The sequence below is a fragment of the Nymphaea colorata genome, chromosome 6 (genome assembly GCF_008831285.2).
Source record: "Nymphaea colorata isolate Beijing-Zhang1983 chromosome 6, ASM883128v2, whole genome shotgun sequence".
Taxonomy (NCBI): Eukaryota; Viridiplantae; Streptophyta; class Magnoliopsida; order Nymphaeales; family Nymphaeaceae; genus Nymphaea; species Nymphaea colorata.
The window spans coordinates 13752273-13774094 of record NC_045143.1 but is presented as its reverse complement, the minus strand read 5'-3'; the positions used below and the strand labels follow the sequence as shown (position 1 = coordinate 13774094).

Here is a 21822-nt window from a genome sequence, read left to right as displayed (position 1 = left end):
AAATTTAGATTAAAATAGGCATATATGTTTAATAGTTAGGCCATGAGTAACTCTTGAGTTTGGTGCCACTATTTCCACTTGTCCAAGTCTATGAGCATAAGCAGGCTCTAGGTTGTCATGTTACTAACTTGAAAAGTCATATAAGTGTGAAGTCAAACAATGCTTTCACTATGGGAAAACTTTTGAACTCAAAGTTTATATTTGATCTGATATGACTCTTCCCAGAAATGAGAAGCCAAATCCCTCAACCTGGGAAGTGATTTTTTCTTACTCTTTTTAGTCATACTTTATTTTCATTACCACAGATTTTACTTCCCAAAGTTAAAGTAAACTATTTCGTAGTCACAATAAAAGGAAATGACCATATTTATACCCAAAATTGTAAGGACAAAAGAAAACAAAAATAATATGGGTAATTTAAAAGTTAAAAGAATGAGAGTAGTATATTTGAACTAGATGTGTGACATTGAAAAGCTCCTCACCTTTTTTTAGATTATCATGGCATGTGAAAGGCTTCAAAAATCTCATCATTATTGTTCTACTACTTGAACCATCTAACTATTGATATTTTCAGTTGTTAGCTCTATCTTTCCAAACTTTGATGTTTACAAAGGTAGCATGTTTTTCTTTTAGAGATGGATGGGCAGCTGAATATATGAGTTTGTCATTTTTCTGAGGCATTTCCTTGTGTTTCCTAGTGACCTATTGATGTTGCTCGTTCTCCTAGTTGTTACTTGCCCATGGTCTTGCCAGCCTTAACTTCATTTGCAAGTGCCTACTAATTTCTCATGAACAGTAGTTTTGGTTTTAATTTCCTATTGTTTGCTTTAATGAAGGTGCATGGATGGATGGTATGGAAAGGATAAGCCAATTGCAAAGGGCAGCTGGTTGAGGCATCAACTCTTTGAGGTGCGCAAGAACTTTATTTGTGCAGCATGATGAAGTGGAACAATCTAGTAAAGATGTTTTTTGTTCAAAAAGCTCTTTTCTCATTGAAGACTAACTTTCTCTGTTTCTTCATGTAACAAAGATGGTCATCTAATACCAACTATTCACATTTTTCTCCTGCATATGTGTTTTCTTTTAGGCATAGATTGATGATGATTAAAATATACTCCAATGTCCTCCATACTTTTTTATTTTCAGATCAATTAGGTGAATGGTAGTCTCATATTTTAGGTCTTTCCAAGCCTTTATGAAACATTTAATGTTTGTTAATTTTTATACAGACATATGCGCTTTCAAATGCAAGGAAATGCGGGAGAACATTTTAACTCAACAAAATGGCTACTAGGAGTGTGTCTTAGATGGAAAATTACAACTGATGATGTTTGACATTGTTGTTAACTTATAAATTACTATCTTAATGAGGGTGGCCATGTCCACCTAGAGTAAAAACTACTTTGTTTTATTATAGTCATGAGTCCAAGCCCAATTTACCTTATCAACTACCACTTTTCATCCAAGTCATTTTGCTTAGTCAAGAATATTATAAATGTCATTTGTAATTTGAAGTTTATCTATATTCACAAAAATTACAAGGTTCCGCATGGGTTCCATCCATGTAGAGTTGCTATTCTTGAAGCTATGGGGCAACAAACTATTTCAGTGCAAAGAAAAGAATAGCTAGTATTGTGTCAACCTTCGGACATCAGTGCTTTCTACTGCTAATCCTCCATCTGAATGTTTGATGATCTTAAGGTTGAAAAATTAAAGAAACTTTTTTCTTGGCCTTGCATGCTTTCAATCATGTGATCTATTGATTTTTTGAGTTCAAAAAAAAAACAAAAAGAGAAAGGAGGAATTTATTGAAGTTGGAATCTTCTTTCAAACTGCACAAGACAACACTAATTTGTAGACTACAATTCGATCATGATTTGATCTTATTTTTATTGTGAAGGATATCCAGGTGTATAGACAAGATAAGGTAACCATCCTTCCATGACTTCTCATGTTTTTTAGATGGGATTTTTGAAAGATTATTCTTTTGTAGCTTATAGATAGTGACATCATAAAAGTCTATGCCCTGATGCAATCTTTAAAGAACCTAATGCTATAGAGGGAGAGAACTGGATGAAGAAGTATTGTTTTCTTCCAAATTATTACATCTTGAAACTTATATTTTATTGCTCAAAAGTATTCTTCAATCAATACAGATATATTGAGCATTGTCAAGTGCATTGCGTGCCACGGTTGTCAAATTATGCTGCAAGCAGGTAAAAGGTCATACACTTGCACTTAAGATTTATTTTATGTGTTTTCTAATTTTTTTATGATATTCTTATTCACAATCATTAGAATGTGTCAATTTGCAGCCAATGGATAGCAGGCTAATGAATCTAGTGAGGTGACTGTGGTACCAATCACTGTCGGACAATTAGAAGCTATAATAATGTTGAGAAAATCATTTGCAAAGATGAGGTTGTGAGCCTTAACTGTATCAAATTGTGAGTTCTTCCTTGCAAATTAGTTGATTTTTAAATGAAATGGATTATTCAATAAGTTAGTGCATTCAATATCATAAATGTTCACATATGAGTTTGCCTATGCATGTTATTTGCCTACTGCTAGACTACCCAACAAGAGAATCTTGTTCTCTATTTGATGTGGTTTTAAGGTCTGAGTTAAATGTCGATTTGCTAGATATGCATGCCTTTTGTTAGTTTGGTAAATTCAATCTAATCATGTTAGACAGAATAACTTGTAGGAAATATTTTTGAAGCATAACACACTTTGTGTTTCCTTTCTCTCAGGATACCTTGTTGATGCCATAGAGTTAATAAGGAACTATTAGTGCTCTTGCAGTCTGTTTAAAAAATTCTACTAATGGTTTATAGGTTCCCTTGCTAGTTTTGGATCGCAATATCTATGCTCCACATGTTAGCTGGGAAAAAAACTATTACATTTCTTCAAAGTTATTCCTATTTATTGGTAATGTGATTCATATATGTTTCTTTGTTAGTTGACTTTGTTATTTTGCTATTAGTCATTGTTCTGGGAAGTTTTTGTTTATAATAGAACTAGTCATGTCATAACATCTACTCTGTATAACAGAATTTTAAAGGAAGAGTTGGAGCCGGCTGGGCTAGAGAATTACTATGAAGGAAAGGTTGTTGAAGTTTAAAGAGGTGCTAGAGCCAGGCTGCCTTTGTCTATCTTTGTTCTTGGTGCTCAACTTGTTGGAACTCTACAATTGAGGTTTCAACAGCTGGATGTTTAGATGTGAAACCAGGTAAAAGGTCACTATTTTGGTTTATCAATTTATTCTATTGTTTATCATTCTTTGAAAGTTCTTGTATGGGTAAAATGCCCATCACCTATGTCACTATACTGATATGTCTAAGTTTTATTTTTATCTAGGAGCATCGCCTAGTTCTCTCTTTAGCTATTCATTCCAGAGTTTAAGCTTATAGCTTCTGCAAAACACAGAATTACCAGGTTTCTATTTATAAAAACAAGTTTCTAATTATTTACCTAGTGAAGCATAGATATGTCAAATTACTTATCGTAAAACACATCATCTTCTAAATGTGCAATGTGCTGCTCTGACATTTATAAAGAGCCGGCAGAGGTCATCGGACATCTAACACACATAACCGACATGGCTTAACACCAGGAAAGGTAATAAATGGTGCAGTGCTTGAGGCTTAGAAGGGGGAGAAGAAGACTTTATTCTCTCAAAACTAGGAACGCAACACTTTGGTATTGAATCATGAAACAGTGTTTATTGAAATGAGAAAATAGATTGTCGCCCTGCACACAGGAGTTTTTCTGAATTTTTTTTCATTCTTCTCCTTTGGATTTTGTGCTTGAATTTATAGTTTCGATTTTGTTTACAACCCGCTGGAGCTATTCAGATATAGTTCTGGATCTATTTCTCCCGCAGCATCACTCCAAAGTACCAAAACTATTCTATCATATCCATTTTAACAATGTTTTGCTTGAACTGAAATGTATGCCCTTGTCATCAAAAGCAACATATTCAATGGTATTTAGCCATTAAAGCATTGGTGAATGCATGCAAAATAAGCTCAAAATTTGACCCATTTTATGCATCAAAGTTCAACATTTCTGTCATCTAATTGTAAACGATGGAAATAACCTCCTTAACCTACAAAAACTTGACAATGTAAGCCGCACCATATTTTTTGAACAAACATACTTCGACATGGTTATCTATTCATGCCTTACTAATGACCCTTTCATTTTTTTGCTTATTTCTTCAACATTTCTCGCTGCATTATTATTTTTTTTCTTGCTTGATGGCTTTCTATAATTCTGTCTAATGATTTGACGGACAAGTTAATTGCCTTCTTGAAATACACACCTTCTTTTATCAATGTAGGTCAACATTCCGATGCAATTGATTGATTTATCAACCGCAACAAAACAGGTTGATCATTCAAATGTGTTTCTTTCAAACTCTGTTATGTTCTTTAATAATGTAGGTGAACTCTTCAATGCAATCAATAGGTTTCTCCACCAGTGCAAGTAGATCGATCATTTACTTAATGGTGCAAGAATTATTTTGGCAAGTAATGTCTTATAGTTCTGGCATTTAAGTAAAAGAGCAGATAAAAGCCTGAAAAATGCATTACAATGTGTCCAATGGCATATTTAGGTAAAATATGGGAAAAGTGTTATGTTGTATTCATGAGCATTTAGGTAAAAAATCATGCATTTATGTTTATCAATTTTTTTTATTTATGGAAACAGATTTTAAGAACACGACTGCATGTTAGGGGCCTAACATGCAACACGGCCTCCAATAATATGGTTAAAAATGTGAACGAGTCCATGGACTCCAATTACTAACATAAAACCAAATATATTGAGTTAGATTTTGTAAAGATAACGGCCATCCATTACATGGGTTGTGTATATATCTGAATCCCAATCCACCTTACCCATAGAATCTGAATTTGGGTTTCGAGGTTCCAAGTCCAAATTCAATGATCCTGAGTCCAAATCATTTTGGTATCTATATAAAATTATATTCTCAGTCCACTGTATATCCTAAGCATTTATTTCCTTATCGTCTGGATGCCGTAACCTCCATAAAACGCTCACATGGAGCAGCTACCAACATGATGGCAAGGAGATAAGTACGCTGCAGATCCACCGAGTCAGAGCACCGCCTTAACATTGTCCTAACTGCCGCAGCTCGCCTGAGATGAGTAAAAGTAGAAGACACAGATCCACTACTTAAAATAAATATAGGTCATGTTTTAGAGAGGTAAAACCCAAGCGAACGCTCTGCAAACGGTCTAGCTAGAGAGTGCATCGTTAAGCAACGTTACAAGCATCCTGCAAGTTCATTTAAAGAACTTGTCTTTTAGCTTACTTTTTAGCATAGCAAAATGAAACCGCTGACAGCTAAGCTGTACAATGGGTCGAGCGAAATCGAACTCTACTCGTTTATAAACGATTTGAGCTCCAATTGAAATGATTAAAATGTTAAATGAGTAAGAACTTGACTTGGTTCGACTAAATAATGAATGCTAAAATATAATGAGAGACTAGTAAAATCCATAGCAAATAAACGAGTTAACAAGTTAAAGGAACAAGGCAGACTTAGCGTAAACGAGTTAAATGAGTTGAGCTTGAGCTCAATGCTGCATTGTGGAGTTGAGTCAAGTTCCAACTTGGCTTTTGTGAGTCAAGTCGAGTTCCAACTTGAGTTCTGTGAGTCGAGTCGAGCTCGGCTCGGTGGGCTGGCTCGTGTACAGCCCTACGGCAACAGCACGAAGGTAAAACATGAAGAACAATTACCTATGTTCCCATTTATCTACCTCCTTAAAACACCCTCCTACATTGTAGTTGTGCTTGTTAAATAGAGTACTTGGGGGAAACGGGGGCATATGAATGCTAATTATTGTCCAACAAACGGGGGCAAACTGCATTTAAGGACAAGGGGGGAAAGAAATAAAAGATCAAAAGGAATGCTGGTTAAATGAATGCAACTTGCGCAATAATAACCAAGGGACGTCCCGTTGGTAATGGATATTTTCAACAGTGAGTCACGAATTCATCATCGACATCAAAAGATTGGTGAGAACTCATTCATTGAATGGTTGCATTCAAAACGACCTTCATCGTCCAAGCGGGCAACTGTCAAGAGGCTGCGGTGAACAGAGACTAGAGAGGGAGACGGAAGAAGCAGGTCACGTGCCGCCCGCATGGTCGGGAGCAACTTGACCTCCCATATAATTATAATCCATTCATCCCCGCCACGGGTTCCTGCTTCTGGAGAAGAAAGAGGGAACGGGTGGGATCCACAGGGCCGCAGCAATCACATGGTTGGTGAGGAAAAGCACGTTCAATGATGTTATGGGTCTCCTGCACGTAACAACAGGCTGAGAAGTTTGGATCTAAACGATCAGGTTTGATAAGTTTGCCTTCTTCCCAGCATGCAGTTGCTTTTTTACCATCCAATGATATTCATGTATCCAGAAATCAAGTCAATCATGGTGTCCATCTTGGGAATCAAAATCATTTCCATCTCTTTTTCTTACGGTTTCCAAGTAAGAAGAAGAAAGTTCAGACTTGAAGTGCCCTTTCAGGAGAAGACAGAGTTGCGTGTAGGCCAAAAGAAAAAGGAGACAGATTTGAAATTATTGAAAAAGCAATGTTCTTTTAAGTCTTTTCACTTTTTTATTCCCTTTTTGTTTTTACAAAAAGATTCTTTTTCTATTAAATAGGGCAATTTCATCATATAATAAATTCTTTTTCTATTAAATAGGGCAATTTCATCATGTAATGGCACACCAAATTTTCGTGCACCAGCACAGCGTACATAACCAGCTTCGTTTCAGGAGGACCATTGCAGCCCCACTATGGGTATCTCCATTCTTCTTCAAGTGAGAATGCAACTGCCAGACAAAGTTTGTTTGAATTCTTCTTTCATTTGATCTTTTAAATAGTGGAAATCTAGTGGAACCTCAAGACTGATCAGTTTTTTCATACTGTTCTTATCTTATTTGCTATTTTGCTATTTCTTGATTCCTGTCTTACTTTTTTAGTTTTTCAAATTCATCCTCTTGTTTTTAGATAGATGCACATGCATATTCATCCTTCAGCCTGCTTTTGCTAGCTCATACAACCTAAAACTTGAGCTTTACCTGAACAGGAAGAAATACCCACCAACCATTTAGTATACTCCAACAGATAAATGATAGGCTTTTCTTCCTCGCAGGGGTTCGGATACTAAGAACATGAATATTGGTGGTTCATGGCTTTAAATGCATTTTAAAATGATTTTTCAATGAAGCAGGGGTGGGAGAAGTCGTTTGGTGTCAAACCTGGTGCAGCTAAATAGAATATTCTTGCATCTAGAATGTTGTTTAGAGTTATCTTCTATTTTGTTTAGTTTTGGTCCCTTGGGTGTGATCCATGCAAAAGGATCGTATCTAAATGATCAGATCTATGATAGTATGGATTCACAGAGCTAGATCCAGGTCGTAGATCTTTTTTTTTTCCTCTTTTATAGGGTCCTTGAAACCGGAGCACTTTCGGTGCATCAGCATGGTATCGTAGTGTTTCATTCTTAAAAATCAGCATGAAACTTTTGAACTATTCACCTAGCATTTAAAAGGCTTAGAATACCTTTACTTTTCTGCAAACAGCCCCCTGGAAAAACACTTTGAGAAAAGAATTCCTCTTGGACTGATGTAAAACCTATCATCTTGTCACTGTACACGTAAAAATTCTAGATTGCAAGCAAAGCATATTCCTAATAAAGCCAGCTTTTGCACTAGACCAACTTTTTTTGGCAAACCAAGATTGACAAAAAACCGCACTAATCTAGTGTCTGGAAACCAAAATACAATTCCTTTTAGTTATTGTATTGAAAAGGAATACCTAACAAAGTCCAATTGAAATAAAGCCATTCCTTGCCAGCCTCCAAACAAGAATGGTTGGCACAAAAGAAAACTCCCACGGCTTGCAAAAGGTGGTGATGGGCAAGGGATGTTCTCCTCACAATGCAAGCCAGGACTCAAAGCAACCATGAACCCTAGGGACAGGAGGAAGAGCTTTGGCCTCTGCAGGTCTTCTCTCCCATGATAAACCTCGTTAAAGTACAAGGAACTTTCTTCACAAAACATAGTCCTTCATCAAGTTTTCATGCCACCGAGACCTAGACCTCACGAATAAAACAACATGCAGCTCACACTACGAAACGAAAAATGCCCTCCTTTTGATACAAGGAGCCACAGACCTAGGAAGGCACATTCAAATTTCCTTCCCTCCCCTCCATGGACCTACAAATTGCTTTAACATTCAATTATGGGGCTGATGCTTTTGAATACTTGGTCTATGACTACGCGCATACCTAAAGCTAATCATGAAGCTAGCTAATTTCGAAACGTCCTGAGCTTCCAACCACGTAGCGGCAGTTTCTCTCAGGCTGCACAAGGCACGAGCTGAAACAAGTCCCAGTAATGGATAGAGCACCACATGAACGCCTACTCCTTTGATGGTATAATTCAAAGTTGCCAGCAGACAAGCACAGTAACGGCATCTGAACTGGAGTTCACCGACGTAGCCAGATGCATTAGTGTTCTACCATCTCAAATCAGTGCCAAAATCAGGCATCAGCCCATCAAATTCCAACAGCTCTGATCTTTTTAAACTAGGAAAGTTTCCAGCCATGGTTAGCCATTCACATATCCAACGTTGCAGCATTTAAAATGATCCAAGAAGTTAATGGTACAGAACTTGTTTTAAATCATTGAAATTGGACTTCTCTGTAACAATCAGGGTGTCGGAAAAGCATATCCTGATTTGCAAATGTTATACTCCACGGGCATGAAAATTTGCTGCAGCAAGCTTTACTAGATGACGAACATGAAGACTCAAACAATCTCAACACTGCATCCACTATTGCAAGCCACCAAATGATAGTCTTCAAAATGCCTCACCATCATCTAACTCAATAAGTGCAACAACTGCTGATACAACAAGCCTGCACCATGGGAAAATAGTTGTCTGTGAGAGAGAGAGAGAGAGTAGTGCATTCATATGATGATGAAAGTACTTGCAGTGATATTAACAAAAAAGGAACGAGTAAAGCAACAGCAACATCAAGCCATTATGCTAAGTTTTTGAATCCCACTATCCTAAGGTTTTAGAATAAATATTTACTAATAGTAATCCAATGAAAAGGAGAACGAAATCAGTGACAGGTTGGACTCATAGATCCAAAGTTGGGTGCGAAATAATAACAGAGTGGGCCAGACATTATCCAGGTACCATAGAACAGATCGCTTTTTCCTTGTTTTTTCCATATTTCTTTGCTTCACTGGACCATGAATCAGAATCAGTGACATCAGAGTCAGCGGATAACTAAAACAATTGCTAGTACAATGAACACTGCTGAAAAATTGTTCCAGGATCAACCCCCACTCAATGGAACTTCATATCCGAACTAAATTGGAAGTTTGAAAGTTAAATGAATTACTGAAGCTTCATAAATATGACACGATCTGAACAAAGTTTATTCGTATTGTGGTCATACATCTGGGTAATGCTCCACATATCCTCCTCATCCCATGCAACCAGAAGAGAAAAACAAAAGCTTTATAAAACCAGATAGAATTGTGAGACATTATTTAACACTGAACAGGGTTTTCCTTTATTCAGCACCCCAGATAGAAGCAACAGCATAACTTACATTCCATGGCCTCCAATCCCATTAAGCCAAATATATACACAAGTACTTAAATCGAATCTAATCACTATCAATTATCTATGTTTGAGCAGACTAAGACTGTTTGCCCAGAGGAGGGTTCACAGTCAGGAGTTCTGAAAGCCCTTTAGATACTATGCTACACACGAGTGGTGGTACTTCCGACTTGCAATGACACCACATCAAAGGGAAAACAGACTACCATATCTCTCCTCATCATTGTGTGCTTGTTTGAAACTTTGAACTTTGAAGCATTGAGAAAAATATTACATCTAAATGCTATAAGTACACTAACGAAGAAATGAATAAATATAAAAGACATAAAAAAAGACCAATAATTTTTTTTTCTCAAGGTAGGAAACAAACCTGTAGATTATAATGAAAAAAAGGCTCAAATAGAAACCCAGCTTAACCATTCGGTACTTCTTCTCAACATTGAGCAATCTAAATATCTCAGTGACATCTATAAGGTGGCGTCTCTTCATGTACCTGGAATGCAAGAAATATATGTAGAAGGAGAGATTGGCAGTATAGCAATGTAAATAGCCCAACAAGTGCAGTAATAGAAAAGGATAAGACAGTCTGCGAAGTATGAACAGTACAAGAAAAAACACTGATGTATTGAAAAACAATGACTGCTTAATGCACATAAAAAGCAGTCTAGATAAATGTAAATGTCGTATGGCAGGGAATCAAAAACTTTCAATGCATGCACAGCAGCTGGTCTATCATGCCTAAAATTTTGATGACATCAAGTTTCTTCAGAAGCCCATAAATTTATAAGAATGTTCAGCATAAGAGAATGCAAATACTTTTGTTAGCCTTCTTTTGACAGCTGTTCAAGTTCAACAGTGATAGATGAATCTTTTCAGAAATGTAAGTGTGATGAGCATATACCGCTCATTCAGATCTCATGGATTTCCCGTATATCACCAAGCAGCATACGAGGAATTACCTAAGATTATCATGCAAAAATAATCTTGGCAATGTATCTTATGTAAGAGATGAAATGATACGGTGGACCCCATACAGTTATATTCACGAATCAAGGAAACCACTTTCAAATTTTGTGTTGTAAATTTTCTAAAAAATGTCATATTTGCAAAACCTAATATAATACTGATAAGAAAGAATCGAAGGAACGTGCAGCCCACTCTACATACATGAGAGAAGAGAAAAGGGAAAGAAGAAGAAAATGTGGAAAACCAGCAGACATGCAATCATTTTTTTTCTTTTTCCCTTCCCGCATCTGCTTCTTTATTCTTTTCTTCTCCTGCCATTCTTTTCTTTTTAATTTTCTATGAAATGACAGCCCTACTTCTTTTCTTATTCTTCTTCTTCAACATGTCGGGGTGGGAATTGGATTTCATATGTTCATGTAATGATTCAAGTGGAAAGGAAACGCTGTTGTTTACTGGAAGGCACCCTTGCTTTTTTGGCAAAAATGCTTTGAAAGAAGATCCCGCCTGCCCTCTTTCTTTTCTTGTTGAGAACTATGAGTCTGGTCCTTTGGACATGTCCTTCTAAGGAAGAAACCATTATGCCCTATTTCAAATTGCATAACTGCCGACATCATCTTACAAATGACTTGATTGTGACTTATTCCCCATTTATTGAGTTGAGGTTCACGTGACAGTTACCTACAAGGCCAAACTATTATGAACTGAGCATCAGCAGAATCATGGTGAGTTCTAAACACAAAGGGATACACTGGATTAATCTGATACAGTATTTTAAACAACATCCAGATATGGTTACCTACTCTCTTTTTTTTTTCTTCTTCTTTTTTTTTCAAGCTACTAACACAAATTCAAATGTAATATACTAATTAAATATTAAAATTTAATATATGTAGACTTGTTAAGATTTAAGATCCATATATAACAGATGTTTTTGCATTTTTCTTTTTCTTTTGACTGGTCAAGGACCAGTCTGCTAGCCACTTGGCTTGTCCAACAGCTCTTTTGGGAACCGTTGGAGATAGCCCAACAGCCAGCTCCATCCTCTCTTTCTCATGTTTTTCTGTCCCTTTCTCATGTTTTTCTGTCCCTATAAATAAGAGATGTTTATCTCATTTTGCCCTATGCTTCTTTTGAACCCTTTATGTGAAATATATTCTGTTTTCTATTCAGCACCTGTATTCACTGTTTTCTTGATATTACCATCAAGCTTTGTCTTTATTTCTCAATATTTCTGTCAAGTTGTATAAAACTGTAGTATGCTTGAACTAATATGTTCAATTTACTGTGTCAGTACAATTAGTCTAATCAGTAAGCTCAAATTTATAGCAGTATGTACTTAATTTTATGAATACTATATGTGTTAGTTTCAATAAAACATATTATATGTTATATTTTTGTTTGTAAGTTTACTAAAATCAGTTGAAGGTGGTTCCACAGCAAGCAATCCTAGCATGCAACATGTTGAGTCTGAAAACCAAGGAACAAGAATGTTTACAGGTCCTCATGGAAATGGGCACGCTGCCAAACTCAGGATTTAAATGCTATAACATGCAAGAAGTATTGTGGAACACTCAGGGGCAGCATTTATAGAATCAAATAACATAGGCTTGGAGTCACAGACCCTCATGATAATGGACTCGCTGCCAAACTAAGGATTCAATGCTATAACATGTAAGAAGTACTGTGGAACATTCAGAGGCAGCATTTATAGAATCAAATACATCAGCTTGGAGTCTTAAGTGTAAAGGCATAACATAACTCTACAGAGGAGATCAGGAAAGTAATCTATGAGCACATGAAGCAATCAAAAAAGGAGACTGACAAAACACAACACAATTTTCAACATGAAGACTGACAAAACACAGCACAATTTTCAATATGAAACTGAGTCAAATATAATCATTGCATGTGTAGAAGAAAGGTTACAAGTTGAAGAAGCAGACGGGTGTTTTACATTCAAAGAAAACCATGTTAGGAAGGGTCCCATAAATGTTCATTTGCAAGGAAAAAGAATTGTCAATCGTGGTATTGGAACTGTAACAAAAAGAAAAACTTCAACAAATCACTTCAAGAAGGAATAAAGACAAAAAGTCGGCCGAGTTATAATTTCAAGTGATAATCAGGTGGTTCAACCAAGCTAGGATTGCATCCAATGTTGTAAATTACCTACTTTACAGACAATGATCGAAGTCATAGGACAGTTTGGCCCTAGCATGAGAAGTCCATCACATCATAAGTGTTACAGCCGGCAGTTTTAGAGAAAGAAAAACATTTTATTAACTAACCCTAATCTCCATAATAAATAGATTAGGCCAGTGGTAGAGACTTACAAATAACATCAACCAAAATAGAGAAATGTTCAAAGATAACTCCTAACGATTAAATATTGCAAAGGAGAACCTAAAAACTTAAAAGTCTTCTAACTCAACACTCCCCGTCAAGTTGGAGCATACATATTAATCATGCTCAGTTTGTCACAACATCTAGAGAAATCACTAATAGGAAGAGATTAAGACATGCAGTTTGATCTTCAGATGATACATGAATGGTGGCTATGGTACCTCCTTGAACAAGGCCCCAAAAGTAATGGCAGTCCACTTCAATATGTTTAGTTCTCTCATAAAAAACTGGATTGTTTGTAATGTATGTGGCTGCTCTATTGTCACAATACCTCCTCATTGTAAGAAAAATTGATGCACTTAGGCTAGATAGTATGGATTTAGCTCAACTCATTTCAACTACAGTATTCTGCACTAAATCTTAACACCACACCTTGCTTTTTGCTTTTCCCGGATATAAGGTTGCTTCCCATAAATACATAGAATTTTGTGGTAGACTTTCTGTCTTCGACTGAGCCAGCATAGTCCGCATTACCATAGGCTTCGACTTCCAAGGTCTTGCCTTTTGTGAACAAAAGTCCTTTACCTGGAGACGATTTCAAATATTTGGTCACCATTAATGCTGCATCTAATGAATTTTCCTGAGTCTTTCCATGAATTGACTTAGCTTCCCCACTGCAACGCTAATGTCTAGTTTGGTCACAGTAAGATAAAGGAGTTTCCCAATAAGAGATCTGTATGATCGAGAATCCACTAATTCTGATTGGTCATCATGAAGATGTATGTGTGGATTCATAGATAGAGTAGCCAGTTTAGCTCCTGGCATTCGGGTGTCCTACAAGCTACAATAAATCAAGAACATACTTCTGTTGAGATAAAATTACACCTTCCCTGTATCGAGCAACCTCTATTCCTAGGAAATATCATAGTTGACCAAGATCTTTCATCACAAAGTGTTTTTGAAGAAACAACTATGTATCAAAAATTTCTTGATCGGAATCATCTGTTAGGATAATATCATCAACATTTCTTTTTAATAAATAGAGAATGATCAGAGGGGATCTCACAAAGCCACACTTTGAGACCACCTCAGAGAACTTGTGTAACCACGCACGAGGACTCTGCTTGAGTCCATATATAGCCTTTTTCAGTCTGCACATTTTTCCACACTCCTTCTGTCGTTCAAACCCTGATAGTTATTGCGTATAGATAGTTTCATCGAGATTACCATACAAAAGGACATTTTTGACATCAAACTGATATATGTGTTAGTCATGGTCTACAACCACGGAGATTATAAGACGAATGGTTCTCAACCGGGCAATAGGAGAAAAAGTCTCAAAGGAATCAACACCATAGATCTATGTGTAGCCCTTAGCAACCAACCTAGCTTTGTATATTTTCATAGAACCATCAAAATGATATTTCACGGTGAATACCCACTTGGAGCCATTATAATGTCACAATCAGGAGGAAGATCAACAAGTTCCCAGGTGCCCTGCTGAACCAAGGCATCCATCTCCTTGCATAGCTTGTCTCCATTGGGTATTAATAATGCCTATTGGTGACAAGTAGGAACTGCATGGACAGTCAGAGATTGAATAAACTATTGCATACTTTGACCAACACCGTCAGTAAAAACAAAATGAGATATGGGATGCAAAGTACACTGTCGCTTGCCTTTGCTAAGAGAAATAGGTAAGTCCTGACAGGGATCGGATATAGCTATAGTGGGCTCAAATGGACTATGTATACTCACCTCAGATGTACTTGCCTCCTGAGAAGAAGCTGGAGAATGATCATGAGACGGGTCCTGTCGACGTGTGTGACCAGCGGAGGATCACGAAACTTGGAAACAACAGAAGGAGACTCACATGGGAATGACTCCAATGGAATGAGAGGAATAGGTAGTGGGTCAGATGATTGTGGGATCTCAATAGAGGTAGGAGAGAGACTATAATAAGGCTGAGACTCAAAGAAAGTGACATTCGCACTGATGTACTCCTTTTGAGTCAATAGGTCAAAGCATTTATAACCTTTATGATTTCTGGAGTGGCCAATAAAGATACATTTAATTGTTTGAGCAACCAATTTATCACGTGTAGGCCCAAAGATGTGAACAAAGCATGTGCAACCAAATATTTTGGAAGTGATCGGAAACAAGGGTCGTTGCGGGTGCACAAGTTTAATGGGAACCTCGTTGTCAATGGAGGATGAGGGTAAACGGTTGGTCAAGTAACAGGTAGTGAGGATGGCATCTTCCCAAAAATATGCAGGTAAATGAGTATGAAGCATTAGGGAATGCGCCACATTTAAAAGTTGGCGATGTTTTTCGCTCAGCTACTCTATTTTGTTGAGAGGAATAGGGACAAGTAAACTGAGGGGAAATGTCACTATCAGGGTAAAATTTCATTAAGGTAGATGCCTTGAACTCAAGAGTGTTATCAATGCGAATGCTTTTAACAAAAATACCAAACTGGGTCTTTATTTCAATAATAAGGTTCTTGAGAGTACATATAACTTCAGACCTTTCTTTCAAAAGGAAAACCCAAGTGACTTGAGAATAAGTATCAACAATGACAAGAAAATAACGAAATTTAAACCTACTAGCAACTCTTCTAGAACCTCACACATCAACATGAAGAAGAAAAAATAATCCACAATTGGACAAACTAATACTTGATAAATAACTGCTACGGGTGTGTTTGCCAAGTTGACAGGCTTCACACTGGAACGACTCCAGTACTAATAGATGACGAAATAGATGACAGAGCTTGGAGACGGATGGATGACCTACTCTAAGATGCCACTGGAAAGAAAAAGACAATGAAGAAGTAGAGAAGGCTGCAATGCCTATAGAATCAGACAGGATGTAGATGCCCCCTTTCTCATAGCTTCCACCAATCATCTTCCCAGTTTGCAAGTCCTGAAATGAATATAAACCAAAGTCAAATGTAACATGACAATGTAAGTCATTAGTCAATTGTTTGACTGATAAAAGATTAGTGGGAAACTTAGGAGCATATAACACAGTAGGAATTGTCATAGAGTGGGAAATCTTAATATCTCCATAACCCATAATAGGAGACCATCTACCATTTGCAAGTTTCACATGACGAGTCTAAGGTAATGTGTGGAGCAAGGTAAACAATGAAAGTCTACTACAAAAGTGCATTGATGCTCCTGAATCAATAAACCAAGTAGTACATGTTGTTGGAAATTAAGGACTAGACATCATGTAGGTATACATATATATATTGCATATGTATTGTCATCCATCTAGTTTCATGTATGATTTGTATATATAAATATATATATCTATCAGGTGTTTATGTAGTTTATTTTATTTTTATGTACCTTTTTTATTTCTTTTTCTCTTTTTCTGTTTTTACTTTTCTTATTGTAAAAAGGGAAACTAGCTGTTGGACCAGCTTCCAATGGCTAGATTTCTAGCCATTGGAGCTGGCCCAACAGCCAACTTCTCCCTTCTTACCTCCTTTCTTTGCTTTATAAATAAGGGACTGTTGTCCCTTGTTTTGGTTAAGGCTTTTAGGCCTCTCTTGTGTATTCTTCTCTTGATATTAATATATTTGGTATCTTCTCCTCAAGTTTGAAGTTTGGTTTTGTATTACCTATTGAAGTTGTTGGGATCTTCAAGAGTGCATCTCTTGAAGCATTTGCATTCTCAAGATTGGGCCTGATTTACACATGTATCATGTGGGGACTGTCTATCATAACTGTAGACGCCGACGGCTGAATAGATCTGTGTGCCAAGAACTGCTCATACACTGACTTGTTGATATTCACTGTCACAGTCTCAGGATGGGAAGAAAACGAAGACCCCTCTACTACTGATGAAGCTACCTAGATAGATTCAATCGGAGACTGTAATGAATTCTTGGCTACTTAGATGCCACACCTCTAACTAGGGATGTAGTGAAAGGATGACTATACTTATCCTAACATCTATCTTCCAAATGTCATATTTTCCCACAATAGGTGTACTGAAATTTCCGACGACCTCCTCCTGACCCTCGACCTGTGCCCCTCTCCCTGGAGAAACTACCCCCACGTCCTCCTGAAGCCACCTCCTCCTTCCATGTATTATATTTTCTACTATTCACCACAGGCTCATTTTCTTCTATAACATGCTCCTTCCAATGTCCAATGACAGACATCATAAACACACGAAACCAAATCTCATATTTAGATCAATGTAACTTTACAGTAGAGCCATAAGAAAAGAGATTGCCTGCCCATGTTCTTATGCTCATATTTTATCTCTGTCTTGCCTTCATCAGCCATAAAGTGAGACTGGACAATACAAACCTCATCTGGTCGCATTTTGACAAAATCAAGAGTATAGCGCACAGCAATCAACTTGAGAGGACTTAGGCAGTAGAATTTTTTGCAGCATCAATAGAAGTCCTTAAAAAAATATATGTGAACTTGTTGTTCAATAAATCAGTCCACCAAACTCCCACGTAGTAGGCTTCATATCATTGCTTAGTAGAATCCACATATGCATATAAGAAAGACAATCAATCTGATAAGAGTAATACCCAACTTGCAACCGCTTTTCTACAGTCACCCAAAAAAAAAAAAAAAAAATCTGATAAGAATATGGTCCACATGCAGCCACTCTTCCACGTGCCCAGATCTAACTTAGAACTTGCCAATGCAACTCCTACACAATTGCTCACGCTCCACTACATTCACTTTGGGAACCTAATCACACATACCTCTCATGTGTGATTAGGTTCCCCTTCCACGCTGCTCCACTATCTCTCGATCAGCAAAGATAAGAGAGAAAAGAAGGGTAGAGGAAGAAAAAAGGTGGGAAGAGATGGGAGAGAGAAGAGGTCACCGGAAAGTCAGTTCAGCCGCCAACGGAGAAGGGTGGACATCGCCGCCTCTAATACCATGTTACAACCGATAGTCTTAGAGAGAAAAAAACTTCTTATTAACTAACCGTAATCTCAATAATAAAATAGATTAGGGCAGCGGTAGAGACTTACAAATAACATCAACCAAAATAGAGAAATGTTTAAAGAGAACTCCTAACTATTAAATATTGCAAATGACCACCTAGAAACTTAGAGTCTTCTAATTCAACAATAAGATAAAAGAACAATTGCTTGCATTGGATGTAGCCAAAATGACAAAAAGCATTGAAGTAAATAATGTTCTATATGTCAAAATGGTCGAATAGACACAATGAAAAGAACATTAACAAAATTTTCCAATGTTGTAAATTTACTCGCTTTCCAAGAAATTGTTGAAGCAATCCTTGGCATGCGAGTGCCATCATATCATGAGATAAGGAGACGAATGCTTGCATCAGAAGTAGCCAAAACCAATAATATTTTGGCAGTATATAAGAAGAATTGGAGTATATATGATGGATTTATATGTCAAATGGGGGCAAAGAAACAAAGGAAAGGACATTGATAAACTTCTTTAGTGTTGTAAATTTCCCCGCTTTACAGACAATCATTTAAAAAATAAGATAATTAGCCTTGGCATGAGAACAACATCATATCATGAAATAAAGAAATTGTGGCTCACATTAGACGTGAACAAAATCAATAAATTCTTTGCAAATATATAAAGAGCTCCGGAGCGAATACAGCCAAGGGAAGCAACATTCATAAACCTTTTTGGTTCACTAACTTTAAGTATCCTTCAAGTATCAGGTTTTGGAAGTTTGTACACTGACATCTGTATAATAGGCACTCATAACCAAAGTTGTCGTACTCGAGTCAACTTGACTGAGGCACAGGTGTAGGTGCAGGTGCAGCTCAGGTGTGGCAATGGGCAATTTATTTTCTTTTTCATGTAATTGTCGATAGAATCATATCTTGTTAATTGTTGATTTTGTTGTAATGAAGAAATTTTTATCTTATATATGTGCAGGTGTGTGTATATCCTCATCGCACTCACACCCACATTCTTTTTTTTTTTTTTTTTGAAAAATTCTGCACCTGCACCCTGACATATATATGCATCCAATAAATTAAAAAAAGAGAGTGAACTATATAAAATTATAAATTATTAAAAAAATTATTGGACGGAGGAGGTGGCAATAAAATGATGCAAATTAGGATTGACAATGCTTTCAAATATGTAAAGGCAAGAAATATGTTGATGGAAGACAAAGATCTGAATCACTTATATCGGACTCCTTGTGCTTTGCATTGCATAGACTTGGTGTTGGAAGCTGTAAAAGAAACCAGTTTTAAAGGGCATTTCTAAAAAAGGAAGATAGTTTATCGTTGGTTAATTTGATGATGTTTTTACAAATAGAGAGCGATTTACTAAGAGATTCTTGATTCTCGATAGTTTCTAATTTATATAAGCATAGAAAAGGTTTATAAACTATGCTCAGTTTATAAGAGTGGAACAATAGCAAGTTGGTTAATATTTCAACTCCAGAAAAATGTAAGAGGAAAAATTTGCAAGTCAGGATTTGTAAAGTCATGCCCTATGTTCTTGAAGTTTCAGAACACAGACAAGTATCTAAGCTTCAAAACAGACCAGTATCTGAAGTTTTGTGAAATTACTATTTTTTATGCTCTATGAACAAATTGGGTAAAACCATCATATATCAAGTTATCATTCAATATTATCACTTTATTTTGTTATAAATTGATTAGTGAACTTCTCTTCATTGAGACATGCTTTATTTTTCTTATTAAATTGAACATTTTCTGTTGCACTTATTAGTTTCTCTTCTTTCCTTTTTTTAATGTTTGGATCATTTAAGGTGCCTAGTCCTGTCTAGACTCAATTAGGCTCTCAACTCAACCCATCATCTTGAGCCTAGTGCTTTTAAACATAGTTTGTCATCTCTAAGAGAATATCAATGAATACAGAATGACTTTGTAGGTGTGTGTTTCCTAGGAATATAAACACTTTTTCAAAATTTTGAGAGTATTAGGAATAAATTACTGGCCTGCAACTTTATTGTTTCCTACAATCTGAGCATGAGTTCTAGAGCATGAATGCCTTTCTAAAGTGGTTTTGTTATTCCAGAAGCAAATCTGGTTTAACATACCAACATGAAAGTTATTATTACTATATTGCAACAACAAGGCAAAATCTAATAAGGCAGTGATCAATAAAGCTTAATAGAAACTACATACAAGGTATATTATACAGTATACAGAGAACATAACAGGATAAGTTTATGAAAATTATACCTTTACACTTTTTTGAATGGACAACTTAACATAACAAATATGCATGCAAGACATTTTCAGGAAGAACAGCCACCTAAAATTTATTCTTTAGTGTAATTAAGACGGTGAATTATAAGACTCACACCAAAGTCCATCTATTAAAGTAAGGTCAGTACTCGTATAGAATATAATTGTTCCTTGGATGCACGCCTTCTGTCATGGAGGAAGTGAGCTTCCTAAGACAGCTAAAGCTTCATTCGATCATGAAAAACAACCAAAATAAAGTCTTCCCTCCCTCACAAAACAGTTCTCCGCTATGAACTGTCAATAACTTCAATCAAGAAGCAGCAACAGACATGCTCATAAATTCCACGCGAGACACCATCATGCATTCTGAAGTTCAATACGAAGCAGAGACAATTATACAAATTTACCCAGAACAAAAAGCCCAACCACGAATAACGTTCTCACCAAGACAAGTTACAGCATGCAAGTAAACTAATAGAAGACCAACTCTCACAAACTCATAAACAAAGAAAAAAGAAAAAGAACAAATGAGGATCTCGAATCAACGCGTTGAGAGACTCACAGTGTCAGGTGGTAGTACGTAATAGGAGCAGTCAAAATCAACATAAACCAACGCCATGTCACTAGAAAGAGTGCAGACAACACCCCTTGGATCACAAACTCCGGGATCACCCATGTGTTTATGCGAGACGATGAATCATAGGGATTAATATAGTCGAACTCCAAATCCGATAACGAAATGAGCTGAAATGGACGATTTAAGAGATCAATTGGAGAAAGCAAGCAACCGACGTGGACACCCAACTTCCGATACGCAACATTATAAAGAGAAAAAGAAAGTCGAGCAACCAATCGAATCCTAAGATGAAGAAAAACAGCTGCAATTTCTTTCAAAAAAATTTCACCCGTTTCATAGACGCAAAAGACATAAAACAAGTTTTTCTTTGACCATCCAATCCGCAACTTCAGAAATCATTAGAACAAAGAAATCCAATATAAGAAGAAAAGGAAATACATTATTTGGTTAAAAAAGTAAAATGTAACGAGACTTGGGCAACCAGAGGTGCGAACGAATCAAGGAATGGTCTGAAAAAGAGGAGGAAACCATTTTACTGACAAGTAGAAGAAAAAAGGAACGAGAGAAAGGAAAAGAAAAGATAAATGTAAGGGTCTCGACTATGTACTTGGTAGACAAGGATGCCTAGGAGAACAATGGAGACAGCGAAGCACAGGAGCCAGAAGATAACCTCCCACGCCATTTTCTGAGACTCCGTTGGGAATTAAGGTTTGCAGAAATCCCGCATCGCTGCCGAGAGAGAGAGAGAGATGAGCGTGGATGCCGGGAGTGGTGTGACAGCAAAAGCGAGGAAGAGCCACTTTGGTTCCTTCCGGTAGAGGAGAGGAAACAAAGGAGGCGGGTTACTAATTTAGCCGGTTTAGTGGGCGACAAGAGATCCTACACCGTTTGATTTTCATATTATTTTAAGACGGTTAGATTTGCGACGGGTTGTTCATCTTAATGGTTGAGAAACAAATACGAACAAAAAGGTAAGCACTAATAGTACACGATAAAAATGTTGATAACCTTTTTCCTTTTCTTTTTCTTAATTGTTTATTGTTTTCTA

The 21822-nt window shown here is 36.8% G+C and overlaps 1 protein-coding gene and 1 pseudogene across 2 annotated transcripts; one reads left to right on the top strand and one right to left on the bottom strand.

The window, feature by feature from the left end:
- Positions 1–840: 840 nt before the first annotated feature.
- On the top strand, positions 841–2428 carry LOC116256584 (DNA replication licensing factor MCM5-like; annotated as a pseudogene).
- Positions 2429–8602: 6174 nt separating this feature from the next.
- On the bottom strand, positions 8603–21612 carry LOC116256098 (protein cornichon homolog 1-like). 2 transcript variants are annotated; one of them, XM_031632281.2, is made up of 4 exons: positions 21445–21612; positions 20760–20941; positions 10055–10177; positions 8603–8965 (listed from the first exon to the last, which is right to left on the bottom strand). In XM_031632281.2, exons 1-4 carry the CDS (start codon positions 21454–21456, stop codon positions 8908–8910), a joined length of 375 nt encoding a protein of 124 aa, XP_031488141.1. In that variant the 5' UTR covers positions 21457–21612; the 3' UTR covers positions 8603–8907. The 2 variants fall into 2 exon arrangements, with proteins under 2 accessions (XP_031488141.1, XP_031488140.1); XM_031632280.2 differs by having other exon boundaries at positions 21382–21610.
- Positions 21613–21822: the final 210 nt, after the last annotated feature.

Bases quoted from the DNA above. Each gene is read 5' to 3' on its own strand.
- LOC116256098 (XM_031632280.2), bottom strand. From the start codon at position 21,456: ATGGCGTGGGAGGTTATCTTCTGGCTCCTGTGCTTCGCTGTCTCCATT. The intron at 20,942-21,381 runs GTACATAGTCGA...CGTCCATTTCAG, and splicing joins TAGGCATCCTTGTCTACCAA to CTCATTTCGTTATCGGATTT. The intron at 8,966-10,054 runs GTTTGTTTCCTA...CCCATGGTGCAG, and splicing joins TTTTTCATTATAATCTACAG to GCTTGTTGTATCAGCAGTTG.